Source organism: Canis lupus, chromosome 13 (genome assembly GCF_048164855.1).
Source record: "Canis lupus baileyi chromosome 13, mCanLup2.hap1, whole genome shotgun sequence".
Classification (NCBI taxonomy): Eukaryota; Metazoa; Chordata; class Mammalia; order Carnivora; family Canidae; genus Canis; species Canis lupus.
Genome location: NC_132850.1, coordinates 11,205,896 through 11,223,412, shown reverse-complemented (window position 1 = coordinate 11,223,412; position 17,517 = coordinate 11,205,896). Strand labels below are relative to the sequence as shown.

Here is a 17,517-nt window from a genome sequence, read left to right as displayed (position 1 = left end):
TGTGAGGGGATTTTTCTCTTGATATTTACTGTGAGGACCTGGTAGAGCTGTTGACATGGAGGTGGAGCAGAGTTGACATGGAGGTGGAGCAGAGTTTCGCTCAGCCTTGTCCACACTGACCCTTCAGCAGTCTGTCAGTTACAGTTCAGATTTTCCTGCCCCAGCCCTGGTTCTGCTCATGGGTTTCAGCTCTGGTAAGTTTTGATTTTCTGTATCCACTTGTCTGTCTCTCCCAGTTTTCAGGTCAGCAGTTTGCCCTGTGGCCTCACCGCTCTGGCAGAAGCGTTGTCGATTTTTAAGTTTGTTCAACTTTTTTTTTGTTAGAGTGGAGTGACAGTTTGTAAGCTCCTTACATGCCAGACCAGAAACTAGAAATTCTTAATTTTCATAATTCTATGAAAGTATTTATATCTTCTAGATGAAGAAACAGCCTTATTAGCAGCAGAGCCAGGCAGCTGTGAGATTCGAGTTTTTAGGCAGAGGCAATTGTACAGCAAAGGAATAGTGGAAGATTGAAAATGTAATATTTTACATTTGTCATATTTTACAAAATGTAACATTTTGGCTCAAAGACAGTCATAGGAACATGGGAGTCCATTTCTAGTGGAGTTAATCTGTTGGGAGAATGGGGTATTGGAATGAAGTGGCTTTAACAGTGATAATTGAAGTGATGAGACTCCTTTATAATGAACTGGGTCTTCTAAAAATATTTCATAAATCATATAAAGGTAGGTTTCATATAGCACAGCAGTGTTCTGCTAAATTGACAGAAATACTCCTGTGCTTAACATCTATTTTGTCATTTAAGGATAAGCAGCCCTGCCACCTCAGTGCAATATTAAAGGTAGCAAAGTGTGTTCTGGTGTTTACATGTCTTTTCTATCAATTGGTGATTTTTCTTCCTGTCTAACTTTTGGTAACCAAATCATTATAAGAAATATTTATCATTAATTGATTTTAAGCCACTAGCTTCTATCTATTAACTAAGCCTATTTTGTTTAGCATTATGTCCATTAGTCATTTGTATCCTGGTTTTTATTGTGGTATTTTTAAAATAGGGAAGTAATAGAAGTAGATTTATAATAGCAAAGTAGGCTCTGAAGCTATAAGAACTGGTAAGTAGTCCATTCAGGATAATGGAGGAGCAAGGAGGTCCAGAAAACAGGTCTCTAAAAAAAAAAAAAAAGTAAAAAAGGAGATGGGGTAGTAAAATCACACAAGGGAATATAATGGATCCAATTGTAGAAAGTATAATTGCAGTTGGATTTAAATGATATTTACCAGTTTAGACAGAGACTTATTTTGGATAAGTTTGGAGTAGAAAACCTTCTAAAATATATTACACATTTTTAGCATTTTTGCCAACATTTTTTGTTCCAATATACTTACCAAAGGTAGTAACAGTGTCTTACCAAGACTAATTCTCAACCCAGTCCTTTTTCAGACTTCACAACCTTCCCCTTTCATTGTCACTACTTCCCCATAAATCACTGAAATACTGACTTCTTAGCAGACTTTCAGCTCATTTTATTGATTCAAAATTATTAGATTAGTTTATTATACCCTGGAAATAATAGAAAGGTACCTCCAAAGTCTTGAATTATGTAGGACTATTTGTTATTGGGTGAAGCTATTCTAATTTTAATTCTTGTACCTGCTTATATCATTTTCTTTTCCCACTGTCAGATTGTTCTTCATCTGCTGTTAATACATCTGACCTTGCTGTGCCTCTCACTCTGCATTTTGGAAAACCAGATAATCAGGCTTGTCATATTTCCTGCCAATACAACCCAAATGCAGTACCTGTGACTAAAGCAACATTTTTGTGAATAAAGTATTTTGGGATTTGGATACATGGCACCTTTTTTAAAAAAAAATTATTTTTAAAGTTTCCTTGGCTCAGATTTGCTTAAGTAAATAAAGTCAATTTTACCATGTATTATGAGAGAAAAACTGAAAAGGAAGAAATCCTTACTATTGAGGTAAGCTTATCAGTGTTTCATTTTTCACATATGCCTCTCTCTTCTCCCCAAAGGTCCTTCATTATCTGGAATTTTCTCTCCCTAGATTTTATTTCTCAATGTTTAGTTTCTAAACTAAATTTTCTTCTAATCTACACTAAACTACATCTAAGCTCAGTGTAATCTTTAAACTGAATACTTACCATTAGGTCCACAGATCCCTATAAGGCCATGGATAGAACTGCATTTTAAGATAACTGATGTCCTTGGTAATTTTATATGTTCATTCAAAAACATTATCTGAGAAGTGGTCCATAAGTTTTACCAGATTGCCAAAGGTTTCTGTGCCACAAAGACCGTTAAGAATCCCTAAGAGGCAGTCTCTAGTTGCAGATCATGAGCTCTATCACTGTTGCCAGAAGCCACAAAGCCTTTGGGGTTTGAGCCACAGAGTTCTGATAGGTGTGTGGTACAGGAGTTCGGTTAAATTTTGTTGTTGCAACACTATTAGGTAAATTGTCACATCTCATTTATGAAATAAGGCCATTTTAAAATGGCTGAAATTCTGAAATCTATTAAATTAACTTGAAGTATAATTTCTTAAGTCATAGATGAAAAAATTTTATATCACAAGGAAAATGGCAGTATCATAATTTCAAAAAAAATTGCCAAGACTATAGGCTTTCAAACATTTCTTGGCACCTCACAAAAAGTACATTTTTACACCACACTTATGTTCATAAAAACAGAGACAAGTTTCATAAAACAGTGTTGACCCTTGCATATATTCTGTATGTTTTATTTTGTAAAAAGTCTTTGGCCATTTAGAAAACATTCCAAGATGTAGAGCCAAAAAGATAAGATTGTGAGATACATTAAAATATTTTGTATGTCCCACATCTCAAGATCTCTTAGGGATTCAAGCTTGCCTGTCTGTAGAGCAGCATTTTAGAGAAATGGGTACATGTTTGCACCCAGGGACTCGACATTAAGCTGCTTGGCGCTGGGTCCTTTACATTTATTCTCTTAAGGATTTTGGACCTTATCCTAGAGAAGTGGAAAGCTAGCTACTAAAGGATTTTAAATGGGGATATGAGTGGGGTGATTATGTAAATTAGAATTGACCTTTGAAAGATCTGAGAACAAATTGGAAGGGGATAGTAGTCAAGGGAAGACTAGTAGTTAGGAAGCCCCTGTATTACCTGATTTGTTGGCGATAGAGATGAAGAGATGGCGATAGAGATGAAGAGTTAGAAGCGAATCCTGTTATTAAAAAAAAAAAACAATTTAGTAATGGATTATAAGAAAAGAATGTATCTCTAAGATATTAGGATATAGAAAGAGCAAGAATAGGATATATTGGGAGAAGACTGGTTGTGAAGTGGTACAGGAATAGGGCAATGATGGGATATGGAATTGAAGGTGGATGAATTTGTTTTAATGAGAAGGACCTGATCATGTTTATAAGCTGAGAAGGATCTAGTAAAGGTTGAATAGGGAAAGCAGCAAAGTTTTCTGAGAAGGTGGAGGCAGATAGAATCCGTATAAAGATCAAAAAATTGGCCTAGGGACGCCTGGGTGGCTCAGCGGTTAAGCGTCTGCCTTCAGCTCAGGGTGTGATCTTGGAGTCTGGGGATCAAGTCCCGCATCGGGCTCCTTGCATGGAGCCTGCTTCTCCCTCTGCCTCTCTCTCTCTCTGTGTCTCTCATGAATAAATAAGTAAAATCTTAAAAATTAAAAAAAAGAAAGAAAAATTGGCCTATATGAAAGAAAACAATTTTTTTAATTAAAATTTGTAATTATAATCTGTTTTAATAATTAAGTGATCCATTCATGTAGTCTCTATTAGAGTACAGATGAAACATCTTATTTCTGTTTTGTAGCCATTCAACTCAATATCCCATAGGCAACTAATGTTTACATTTTTGTGGATCCAGAAGATTTTATACACAAGCAAGCAAATACAGATAGTCCTTCATGACCCCTTTATACAAAAAGGCCACTACACACAATTCTGTACCTTTTTTCATCTGTCAATAGATGAAAAGCTTTATTCTTCCCTGGGGCTGAATATTATTTAACCAGTTCCCTATTTGATGGGCATTTAGGTGGTTATTGTACTTTTGCTAGCACCTCTATTTAGCAAGATGGAAGACTAACTGGAGATAGGTACACAGGCGGGCAGGGGTGTAAGTTGACTCTGCAACATCTAAGGGACCTGAATGATTTGAGTGAAGAATGAGGTCGTTTTGGGGACCAGCAGTTAGAAATGGAATATTTAGGGTAAAGGAACTGTGTGGAGATTTTTATTCGGTTAAATGAGCAAGAATTCATTTAGGGAAATCTGATCCAGTCATGGAGGTGAGGAGTTACTGGACCAGAGTTGGAGACAACCACCAGGAAAATTTTTGAAACTACATGTTTTGTCAGTTGAAAGTCACTTTCAGAAGTTACCTTTTAATTTTTATTTAAAAATTTTATTTATTCATGAGAGACACAGAGAGAGCCAGAGATATACAAAGAGGGAGAAGCAGGCTCTGGAGCCTGCGAGATCATGCCCTGAGTGCAAGGCAGTTGCTCAACCACTGAGCCACCCAGGTGTTCCTAGAAGTTACCTTCTAATAGAGAATTAAGACTACTTTTGGTAGCCTCAAATTGGGAACTCTCCATTCAAAGTTAAATGGATCTAGCCCATCTTGAGGGCAAGAACTGTTTTGGGTTTAGAAACTATAAGACATAGGGGCACTTGGGTGGCTCAGTGGTTGAGCGTCTGCCTTTAGTGGAGGTCATGATCCTGGGGTCAAGTCCCCCATTGGACTTCCGCACGGAGCCTGCTTCTCTCTCTGCCTATGTCTCTTATGAGTAAATAAAATCTTAAAAAATAAGACATTACTGCCTAATTTGCAAAGAATTTCAGTTTTCTACGGTTTTTGAGTTCTAGACTTGTAATTTTTTTTAAGATTTTTTTTTTTTTTTTTTTTTTTTTTTTGAGACACACACACACACAGAGAGAGAAGCAGGCCCCACGCAGGGAGCCCGACGTGGGACTCGATCCCAGGTCTCCAGGATCATGGTCTGGGCCAAAGGCGGCGGCGCCAAACCGCTAAGCCCCCAGGGCTGCCCTAGACTTGTAATTTTAATCTAAAATAGAAACATTGATTAAGCCTAAGTTATTTGCAGAGTGACTGAAGCACCTTCAAAGCAGTTAGAATTTTTTAAACAACTTCAGGGTATCTGTGATGTCACTCACTGGTGGATACCAAGTATAAGATAAAAATATGAAACAGTACAAAATCATAGGCATGGTGCTAGAGAAAGAATTGAAGTGGGAGAGATAACTTGGTTAGAGTTGAGAGGGCTTCCTCAGTGTTCAGTTCTCAAATCAAGACTTCCTTACCCCTCTATTTGATTTTTTCCCTTCTCTTCCTTCAAATAGTTTTTCTATGGCAACCATCCTTAAGTCTGTTTCTTGACCCTTTAATAAGTCTTGAGAAACTGTAAACCACAAATCCTCTGTAGAAAGGTGCACAGAATTTGCATATTAGGGAATGTATTTACTTCCTTAAGCCCTGGATCTCAGATGAACAACCTCTGGTCTGTTACATCAAACTTCTAGCTTCTTTCATTGTCTCTTCAATATATCCTGTCTACTGTCAAAATATAGCCTTTATGTTATACCTCTTGCTTGATTCTCAGTGCCTGCAATTTAATATAAAGACTAAATATTTAAGAACATTGGATGTCCTCTACTTTGGGGATTTGAATGGATGCGGCAAGGTCACAGCTCTTTTATAACACTGAACCAGATTTTCCTGACTTATGGTACACAGCATGTTCTATCATTGGATTTCATTACATAATTCTAAACCAAGAGTGGTTTGTGTACTTTAAAAACATTTTTGAACTTTGTTAACAATCCCTTTTCTTTTGTAGTTTTTTATTTTAAGTGTAAAAACCAAAGTTAATTTGCACTGATTTGTATACCTTTGTATCCCAGGATGCATCGTTGAAACCAAGTATTGTTTAGGTAATAACTAATACCTTACATGCAAGGAATGCTCAAATATATATATTTGACTGATTCACTATTTATATCTTAAAAATGGAGTTAATACATGCTACAATGCAGATGAACATTGACTACATTATACTAAGTGAAGGAAGCCAGAGGTAAAAAAAGGTCACATATTCTATGATTTCATTTATATGAAATAGAGTAGGCAAGTTCATAGTAGCAGATGGTGGCCAGAGGCTGGGGAGAAGGGAGGATGGGTGGTACTACTTAATGGGTACAAAGTTTTATTTGGGAGTGATTATTTTGTATTTTGATAGTAGGTAGTATTTTGGTAGTAGGTAGAGGTAGTGGATGCACAACAGTGTGAATGTACTAACAGTCACTGAATTGTTTTTTTTTTTTAATTGGTTAATTTAAGGTTACGTGAATTCATCTCAATTTATAAAAAGTGGAATTAGACTCTGTATACAAGTCATATTCTTAGCAGAATTAAATATACATTGTGAGTTGTCTGTATTTTGCTTTCATTTTCTTTTCTGCTTAAAAATTGGATTTTTAAAAACTTTAAAAATGTATTTAAATAATCCCTACACCCCAATGCAGGGCTCAAACTCATGACTCTGAGATCAAGAATTGCATGTTCCCCTGACTGAACCAGCTGGGTGCCCCTATAAATTAGATTTTTTAACAATAACTTTTAGCTATTAGTGATACCAACTTTATATAAAGTTTTTATAACTGCAGGTTAAATATTACATAGAAATAAAAACTCATTTTCAGTACTCTAATGCAACCACAGTTAACATTTCAATGTATATTAGTTTTTTTTCAAATGCAGATACTTTTAAATGTACACTTAATGGCACTCTATTTTTGCATCCTTTTACTTTTTTCTTAATATCACTCTATAAGCATTTTCTCATGTTGACACAGTCTTTAGAACTCTGGTATTTATTTATTTATTTATTTATTTATTTATTTATTTAGTGTATTTTTATATTGGAGTTCGATTTGCCAACATATAGCATAACACCCAGTGCTCATCCCGTCAAGTGCCCCCATCAGTGCCCATCACCCAGTCCCCCCTTTCTACTAACCCTTGTTCGTTTCCCAGAGTTAGGTGTCTCTCGTGTGGTTTTTAAAAGCTATTAAATATTAAGTCTATATTGACCTGTACATTTGGATTCTTTATGAGGTGATTTTCTTGATTCCTGATGATAAAGATGGAGATGGTGGGATGTGTTTCTCATGTAGAAATTATGGAAAATTAATGTGCTGTCAGTTTCAGTTAGAAAATAACTTGTAAATAGCTGGTCATCTCTGTTTATATCGCTGAATAACCTTAGAACGACTTCACATTTGGGTTCTAAGAATAATCTAGTAATCTCTAGTAATCCTAACTTCATATTTCTATTGAGGTCAGGCTAGGAATTTTTTTTTGAGGTACATTACCAAGAAGACTTAAGCACCCTGTATTCCATTTTCCGCTAATCTGTTTCTCTTGCTAGTTAAAGCAATTTCCTGATGGCTTGGTTATGGAATTGAACTTGAAGAATCTAAAGATGAAACCTGCTTTTCCACTGTCAGACTTGTAGATGCTGACACTTGATATTTCATAGTCTCAACATTGAGATCCAGAGCATTCTCTGTAACTGTCTAAAGCAAATAGTTTTAAGACAGCTATGATTGTTCTTGTTTCCTGTGTTAGGATATATTACATGAAACACATATGAACAATTAGAAGGCAAGTATTAGGGATATGATATTGAATAATGCATTAGAAAGTAGAAACCACCTATGTAGAAACTGCAGCAACTGATACAACTAGAGGATGTAGAAAATATGCTTGGTCGGACTAATTTTAGGCATCCTTAAGACACCCTGGTTCCTTCAGATAAACAGTCTTTTAAGATTCTTATTCCTTTCACCCTTGCCCCAGAATACTTCACTAGGCTTCTAGGAAAAGTCTCACATTAAAATGTAGGTCTTTTCAAGTTTCAGCAAATGGTGTTGGGACGCCTACATGTCCACATAAAATGTAGTTGACCCCTTTCTCACACCATATACAAATATTAACTTTCTCACACCATATACAAATATTAATATTGTTCATGTACCTAAACATAAGAGCTAAATCTGCACAACTTTTAGAAAACAAAGGAGTATGTCTTCATGACGTTGGCTTAAGTAAAGCCTTCTTACGTGTGGTGTGACCCAAAGACACATAAGATGAATATCATCAGAATTTAAAACTTGTGATTCAGAGGATACCATCAGGAAAGTGAAAAGATGGCCCATAGAATGCAAGAAAATATTTGCAAATCATTTATCTGATAAGGGACTGATGTCCAAGATACATAAAGAGCTCCTATAACTCAAACAACCCAATTTCAAAAAGGGTAAAGGATCTGAATTGACATTTCTTCTAAGAAGATAATGGCTGGTCAGCACATGAAAAGATGCTTAACATCATTTGCTATCAAGAAAGTAAAAACCACTAGGGTGGCTATAATAACAACAACGAAAAAACGAAAACAAGATTTAGTAATGATGTGGAGAAATTGGAACTCATACAGTACTGGTGGGAATGTAAAATGGTAGAAGTACTTTGTTTTTTGTTGTTGTTTTTAAGTTTTTAAATCGGAATTCCAGTATAAGTGCTTTGGAAAAAAATTTGGCAGTTCCTCAAAAGATTGAATGTAGATAGTTGTCATGTGGCCCAGCAATTCTCCTAGGTGTATACCCAAGAGACATGAAAACATAACCACACAGAAACTTGTACACAAATGTTCATAGCAGTATATTCGTAGTAGCTAAAAAGTGGGAATAACCCAGATGCTAATAAATGGCCAAATTATATAATTGGTTGAGAGTACATTCGGCAAAATACTGCTCAGTAATAAAAAGGAATGAGGTTCTGATATATGGTACAACATGGGTAAATGTTAAAAACATGCTAAGTTTTAGGCCTCCAAAGACCATGTTAGTAGGATTCCATTTATATGAAATGCCCAGAGTAGGTAAATCTTTAGAGACAGAAAGCAGATTAGTGGTTGCTTAGGGCTGGGGAATTTAGGGGAAAATGATGAATGACTGCTAATAGGTATGCGATTTCATTTGGGGATGATGAAAATGTTCTGAAATTGTGAATTTCACATAACAACATACTAAAACCATTTAATTATATGCTTTATATGAGTTCGTTATGTGAATTATAGCTCAGTAAGTGTTATATTAAATGTAGGCCTTTTATCTTGCAGTGGTACTGTATTTCCTCAATGCTGAGACACCTGGCTGGCTTAATTAGAGGAGCATGTGGCTCTTTATCTTGGGGTCATAAGCCCCACGTTGGGTGTAGATTACTTAAATTAAAAAACATTTAAAACTTTTCAATGCTTTTTGAAATCAGAATGTGTATTCTAGTTGATGTATACATTTAATTCTAAGCCTTAAAAACTTAGAATCCAAGAAATATTACCTCTTAAAGAATTCTGCAGCATTCTTACAACTGAAGTTTAGTAGTCTTTGGAGGAAATTCATTTTTATTGATACTAGCCCTGGTCCTTTAAAAAAGAAGGATAAGGGTATCTGTTAGAGAACTTAGTGCAGTAAATGCAATAGCAGACTTCCTGAGCTACAAAGCCAACTTTGGCTGCTACAGACTTACTCTTTTTTGGAATTAATAGATTTTAAAGTTCTCATCTTTTAACTCCTTAAAGGCTATGCATATTCTCTCTTTGTTTCGCAAAGAATTCTTGGGCATATTACTCTTAGCTTTCAAATAGGAGTCTTGTATTTGCACCTGCCACTTAAGAAAGAATGACAGTTACTGAAATGTTTATTCTTATTCATTGAACTGATAAAATTCAAAGGTAGAATGCTTGAATGAGAAATTCTAGTATTTTTTGGTTGTAGCAAAGAAATGGTTCCAACAATAACTTAGGCGCTAAGTCAGGGCAATAGCTCTTGGCCCACAACCTCACTGGATATCTGCCCCACTGGTACAAAATTGTCAATAACTGGGTGTCATTTCCCCTCTAGAAACCAGTTTGCTTGATGAGAAGAAGAAGGTAGCCCTAATCTAGGAAAGAAAATGGTGGTGATTTTACAAGACTCTTATTAGACAATTAGAGGAAAGATGCTGCATTTTAATGATATATAAAATCAAATGGGTTAGAAGCAGAAAGCTTGTCAGGGAACCAAGGCATCCCCTCTCCCATTTCTTTTATCCAGGGATTTCAGGGGTTTTAATTTATAGGCTCTATTAATGTCTGCTTCACTCAGCATTTCTAATCTGGGTTTAATACCATGTCTTCCTATAACTGCAGTTTTTACATGCTTCTTATTTGCTCCTCAGTGACCTTTCAGGTCAGTTGATTGAGTTTTCCAATTCTAACCGAAGAAAGAACTGGATTGGTTCACCCTCTTTTTACCAGTCAGGCAGTGTCTTTAAATGTTGGCTAGCCTATGGGGCCTTTCGAATATATGCCTGTTCCAGAAGTTGCCAGGTCATGGGCAATTGAGAGTGTGGAGCTCTGGTTGAGGTGGCTGTCTTCCTCACTTGTTTACTATCTTGGGATCCCCCTACTATAGGGGTTTTAGGTTTCAGAAGGACAGAGACCTTACCTGGTTACTACCATAATCTCCTTTACCTGAAACAGCATCTGAAAAGTGGTTGGGTGTTAAGAAATACTGACTTGATGCCTGGGCTCAAAATGTGACCTTGGTTTCATTTGTCTTGAGCTTTAAATGAATTATCTAATGATGTAATAATGCTTACCAACCCTCCCCCAATTAGGATATGGTAAATAACCCTGGATAATAAGTGCTCAGTGAATATTTATGTAGTGAATGAAGTCATACTTTTCATTTTAAAAAAAATTAGCAAACATGGGGCGCCAGAGTGTCCAATTCTTGATTTTGGCTCAGGTCATGATCTCAGGTCCTGAGATCAAGCCTCTCATGGGGCTCCATGCTCAGCAGGGAGTCTGCTTCTCCCTCTCCCTTTCCCTCTCAAATCTTTTTTTAAAAAAAATACAAATCCTTAAAAAAGTAAACAAGCAAACAGATGCCATACTACCTCCATGGAAGCAATGTTTTTTTCCCATGCAGACTACTCTAGTTTGTATACTTTCTCAACAAATATGACATCATTTGTCAGTATCAAAGTGGGATGCTGTCTCTTTTCTCCTCTATATGTATAGTTATCTTTTATGGTTCAGGAATTACATTAATGCTAATCTTTGAGGATTTTGTTTATTTGGCTGGTTGGTTGTTTGGTTTGGGGTTTTTTGGGTCATGATTCACTGAACATCAGAGAATGTGCATTGAGACTGTCCATTCCAAATCCTCCATTTTATGGCCTTAAACTTCAGTCTGGCAAATTCAGGGAAAACATTCCCAGTAGGAGACTGCAGCTGGGGAGGGGGTGGTGCCAGCAGCAGCTTGTGAGGCTGTAAGGAGAAAATCAGAAGAGCTGACTCTTACTTCCTACTGGAGGAAAGGATACAGCTTTTGGTGACAAGCTGCATTCTTTAGCAGTGACTTTATTTTTCCTTTACCACAAACCAGACTTGTACTATTTCCAGCCTCAGCACATTATTTAGGCACTTACCCACTGCATTGTTTTAGTTTCTGAAAATTATATCATATTCTCTAAATTGGGTCCAAATTTTAATGCACTGCCTTTCAAACAAATAGGTTTACACTTTGGCAGGTTTCTGTCTTTCTTGGTTTGTATTCTAAGATTAGGGCCCTTTATATTTTTCACAGCATTCATCGTTTTATAGATGCTTCATTATATATTAACAAACAACTGGAATGCTTCAGAGTTTTCTCATCAGAAGGTCAGACCTTGCTTTTTTATGTGACTGACCCTGTATTTTCTCCTTGCTCTGCCTCAGCTTATTTTGTAATCCTTTGTTCCTTTTCTGTTCTACTCCCTTCTGTGATGCTGAATTTTTCCTAACACTTTATTTTTCTTTATTGCAAATGTTTTTTGGCTTCTCATTTTGTTTTTGTTTCATGAAGATTTAGAGAATTAAAGCATTAAGAAAGCATATAATGTTTAAGTTTATTTGAAATATACTATGAATTCCTCCTTTCTCAAAATTTAAACTCACAGGGCATGTACATGTGTCTCCTATCAACATTGAGGAAATGGTAATTAAGATTATAAGACATTAGGGATCCCTGGGTGGCGCAGCGGTTTGGCGCCTGCCTTTGGCCTAGGGCGCGATCCTGGAGACCGAGGATCGATTCCCACGTCGGGCTCCCGGTGCATGGAGCCTGCTTCTCTCTGCCTGTGTCTCTGCCTCTCTTTCTCTCTCTGTGACTATCATAAATAAATAAAAATTAAAAAAAAAAAAAGATTATAAGACATTAAAGTAGATGATGGAGATAAAGGAAAGGAGGGGAAGTCAGAGGAATCAGGAAGGCCCAGATATTGAGTCCTTGTGTTGGTAGGTACTTTATTTACATTTTCTTAGTTATTCCTTACAGTACTCTTTAAGATAGGTATTCTATTGATTTTTCTGAGGAGAAAATTTAGGCCTACAGGTACTGACTAACTTGCCTAGGGTTGCATACCTGATAAGTGCCAAAGCTGAGATCACATGAGATGTCTATGTTCTTTTCCACTGTACTTCTCTGTCATTAACCTATAGTAGGCATATAAATTCTGAGTTTCAGAATGATTGTGGAAGTAGAGATAATTAGTTTGGTTTTGAACGTATTGAAGTTCCTGAGATAGACAACAAACAGGTATTGTCATTTAGAGAAGGAAGGTTGGTTATAATTTACATTGAGTTTTCTTTTTTACTGTGTAACCCAATCATTGGCAGTTTTTTCATAGCAAGTTTACAAAATCCTGGTATGAATATATGACATGGATTCGTGGATTACAGGAGCATGAGTGCTTTATCATTCAGCTATCCAGTGATGTTTATCCAATCACTGCAATGTATCAAATACTGAATAAATAGTATACACTGCTGAGCAAAATAGACATAGGTCCCTCCTTATCCAGCTTATAGTCTAGTAATGAGGAAATATAATAGTTATGCAGATAATCACACCTTTTTAGGGGAAGCACAGAATACCTCATGAATTGTATCATAGTCAGAGGTGAGGGAAGCCAATTGAACCACCCTTGAAGGTGCCAGTATTTATATTACTTAGTTTAGTGATTTAGATTTTCATAAACTGATTCATAGTATTTTTGTAGTAAGTGTCCTTGTGCACTGGAAATGATTAATTTGCAAACATTTTCAATAGGTATTCAAAATCATATTTAAGTTTCACATTTGGGATTGAAAGTAGGTACTATTGTTATTCTTAATATACTTAGCAAAAAAACCTGTATAATTCCAATAGTATGGCATGTACACTAAATTTATCAAGTATTTAACAATTGGCTAGGGGTTCCAGGAAATGTAAAGAAAAATGGAAAACAAAATCCCCAGAGTAAATTAATGGGTGACAGTTTTTAGCTATTAGTACATACGGTTTTTAATAGACCTTTTATTCATCTGCTGTTTCAATGAGAAACAAAAAATTCTTAATGTGTCTCTTACAGTCTGGTGGGGAAGACAAATTATAACTAAATGTAAAATTACAACTATGACATGCTATGAAGAAAAGTTACCTGGTGTATAAAAGCCTGTAATAAAGGAGAATGGTTAGTTAGGAGAGGTTTCTCAGATACTAGAAAGATGTTGCATTGAGTGCTAAAGGAAGAAAAGGCATTATTTAGCAGAGTGGTGATGGAGGAAAGTGTTTTGTAGATAGTATAGCAGGCACTGTGACTTCCTATAGGAGTGGAGCTAGAAAGCCCGGAGTTGTTAGATAAGGAAGGAGGGCAGGTAACCAGATAGTGCTGGGCTTTGGAAGTCTTATTAAGGACTTTGGCCTCCATCCTAACCAATGGAAAGCTATTGAATGAAACGGTTTTAGGTATGTGTGAGGAGGACATAGAATGGAATCTGTTTTGAGAGGAATGTCCTAGAGAACAAATTGAGATTTTGCTAGCTAATATTGTTCACCAGGGATGAAATGGGAGCTTACACTAGATATTGGCAATGAATACAGAAAGAAATAAACAGATTCTGTATTTCAGAGGCAAATTAACTTGCTAGAACTTGGTGGAAGAGTAGGGGGGATGGGGAGGTGCCAAGGATGTCTGTCTTACTGAACTGGAAAGATGGTTCTGTCATTCATAAGGAAGCCAAAAAGAGGACCAGAGTTTGGAGAGGAGTTCATTTTTGGACATGTTGAGTTTGAGGCACTTTGAGGACATCTGAGTTGGAACTGTCAAGTAAAACCTGGAATTTAAAAGGGAGATTTAGACTGGAATATAAATTTGTGAATCATTTATATCTAATTTTTGTTGTCAGTATGGACATAGTTATGAAGGTGAAGAGTATAGGACAGGAGAAGAGGCCAGGATAAAACCAGTCACGTTAGTGATTCCAAATGCAGTCACATTCTGAGATATTGGGCATTAGGACTTCAACATATGAATTTTAGGGGACACAGTTCAGCCCAAAACATCTTTATCTCAAAAGTATTTTTCTGTATGCTAAGGAATATTCAAAATAATAGTTCCTGTATGCTAAGTAATATTCAAAATAAAAGTTCCTTACAGGGGTCCTTTAAAATTTAAGAAAAGCAATAAAACACAAGTACTGTGTAACCACCATTGTCAAAACACACCTTTTTCACAAAGGAGAATTTTTTTTCTACAAAGAATTTCTAATGTGCATGGCCAAATAAACTGAAAACAAAAGGAGTCAATGTGAGAACTATCCATCACTATGGACATTATCTAGATTATTCTTTGATTTCATAGGAGTACTCATAGCATTTAGCATATAGTTGTAATCATAGCTCTAATTTATTATGGCAAAAGAATACAAATCAAAATCATCCAAGGAAAAAGGTGCATTAGTCCATAGGAAATAGGCACAGCCTTCCAATAATCCTCTAGTGGAGTCACACAGGATACACTTAATTTCCCCAGCATTGAATTGTGCCAGTAGTTGTGAAGGGTTGTCTACTAGGGGAGCCCAAAATACTGAGTAGACACCCACTGCCTAGTACATACCAAAATTCCAGATTCCCAGGAGGGAAGCAGGTGTTTGGCATAAACCATATTGTTTACACAATGTTTAGGTGCAATGATCCATCAATTAGGGAGTGGTGAGAACTGTCCCAGAATCCAAATCTTTTAAAAATTGCTGTTCTTTATATCCATGTCTTGTCTTCTATTCAGTGTCTTCTAGCTGACATTAGAAGATTCCATTTTGCCACCTAGAAAAATACCATTGGATCTCTAGTCTGTAAACAGTAACTCATAAAAGCCATTTTAACAGGTATGATGGAAATTAAAGTTAGGTGTATGTGTTACAAAGGGTGAGGCCATAACCATCTTTAAAATACCAGCAGTTCTTAGTCATTTCCTTCCTTTTGTGGCTTTCTGAAAAGTTGTAGTAAATTGAAATTAGAGTGTTGAATCATTTTAAATATCTCAGTGGTGCTTTGAGAGTTCCTCTGGTTTAACAAAAAATACCAAAGAAAATACATCCATAATATGTATAATTAAAAGATAGTGTTATTTTAATATCTATTGTTTCTTCATAAAGTAGAGCTTGTTTTCTGTTTCTTCTGTATACATATGAACCAGAAGACCAAGGAAATGTAGCCTCTTAAAGTACATGGTTAGAGATTATTTCTAAACAATTTAAAACAATTCTTTGTAGTATGTTCAGGGATTTTGGAGACCCTTATTACTCACAATCTTTTACCAATGTGACTTCATTTGTGTTCTCTTGTGCCAGACTAGTCAACTGGACTGGGACTGAGAATCAGGATAGCTTAGCCTGGAAGTGGTAATCCAAGGGTTGAAAAATTAAGAGCTGGCAGGGGTCCTAACAGAGGTCAAAGAATTTGTATTCAGGGACAAGCCAGAGAGCCAGGACTAAAGCCAGGGATAATAGCTGTTAGCTTAAGTCTGCAAACCAGAGTCATTGGTGGTGGTGGGAAAACAAATGGTTAGAATGACTTAGAAATGTTGACATTTATAAAGCTAAAAGCTATTTGTTATCTTATGATTGGATCATCACCCTCTAAAGTGCTATTACCTTTATTCAAAGATATTGAGACTATTAAATATATTAACAGTCCCCATAGTAACAGATTTTAGTCTTACAATTTTTCAGACAAAATCCATATTCTTGTATAGCAGTGTTTTAAAAACTGTTCCATTGATTTTTCTAAATTAGCAAAACATGCCCCAGGTAGATGATGGAATGAGGATACTCACCCCTGTAGGTCACATTCCATCTCAGCCTCATTCCACTAGAGCAATTAAATAAATTACAATTAAATATTGTAATTATAAATAAGATTACTCAGAACAAGATCTATTGCTCAAAAAAACCCCATTGGATTAGTAGGCCATGCTACCTTTTTAGACTAGTTTAAGAAAGTGACATCAGAGAACAGAAATCCCAAAGTGAGCATATAGAGAAACAGTCCTCTAGTAGCAGCAGAATTTGAACTCTCAACCTTATAGTAAGAACTACCTTGAAGTAGCCCTCAGGAGTTTCAGTCAAAGAATAGATGGGCAGCTATGATTAGACTTTGGAGTTTAACTACTAGTAGTAATAGAATCTATTTTACAGGGTCAGTTTAAAGATGGATTTGATATTCTTTGAAATTCTTAAATTCTAGTAGTCACTGAAATTATAAAAGCTTTATTACAGATGAAAAACCCTTAAAGGAACCACATGAGATATATGCCTTGTTTTGTGGCTCTCTTAAAATGTCATTTCAGTGTACTATTCTTCAAAGTAATGTAAGCGGACACAAGCCAAATTAACCCACGGAGTTTTCCTTGCTCTCTGGCAACGAGTAATGCTGTAGTAGAAATTACTGACTTAAAAGGGGAGACCAGAATTCTGATTGTAATATTGTCAGTAATTATGTGACTATAGGCAAGTTTAGGCATATAAGATGAGAGTTGACCTTAGATGAATTCTAAGATTGCTATTTGAAACCTTTTACTTATCTCTGCATAGTCCAATCCATTTCTTCTTTTTCAGAGCTAAATTTTGTTTCAATATCAGCTTTGAGGTGTAACTGACATGTTAAGATTATAAATCCAATCCATTTCTTAAATATTGGAATGTTGTTCCATAGTCCTATAATAGTAGAGCTGCACTAGCAATAGCTAACATTTATTTGAGCTTTTTTGAAAGTTTTGTTTGAGAGAGAGAATGATGAGGGCAGGAGTGGGGAGGAGCAAATGGAGAGGGGCAAGCAGACTCCCATAACCCTGAAATCATGACCTGAGCTGAAATCAAGAGTCATTTAACTGACAAGCCACCCAGACATCCCTAAATGATGCTTTTTTATGTGTATCTTGTATTACACCAGGGACAACACTTAGACTTCTCAAGTTATTCTTACATCATGAAGAAACTCAGGCTCAGAGGTTAAAAAAATGTGTTCGGGTTTTTTTTTAATTATTTAAAGTAGGCT

At 36.1% G+C, this 17,517-nt stretch overlaps 1 protein-coding gene and 1 long non-coding RNA gene across 3 annotated transcripts in view; one reads left to right on the top strand and one right to left on the bottom strand.

The window, feature by feature from the left end:
• RNF11 (ring finger protein 11) overlaps positions 1-17,517 on the top strand; it is a 36,116-nt gene that overhangs the window by 12,507 nt on the left and 6,092 nt on the right. The window contains exon 1 of one of the 2 annotated variants that reach the window (XM_072772171.1): positions 1,734-1,982. The exons of the other annotated variant lie outside the window; for it this stretch is intronic. Within the exon in view, the coding sequence (XP_072628272.1) occupies positions 1,935-1,982 (48 nt within the window). The 5' untranslated portion in view covers positions 1,734-1,934. Of the gene's footprint in view, positions 1-1,733; positions 1,983-17,517 lie in introns of those variants that run through there. 2 annotated transcript variants of the gene reach the window in all.
• LOC140602539 (uncharacterized) lies at positions 468-16,283 on the bottom strand. The gene is made up of 5 exons (XR_012005478.1): positions 15,080-16,283; positions 12,565-14,297; positions 9,455-9,539; positions 3,164-3,224; positions 468-1,169 (listed from the first exon to the last, which is right to left on the bottom strand). It is a non-coding gene; the product is annotated as an uncharacterized lncRNA (long non-coding RNA).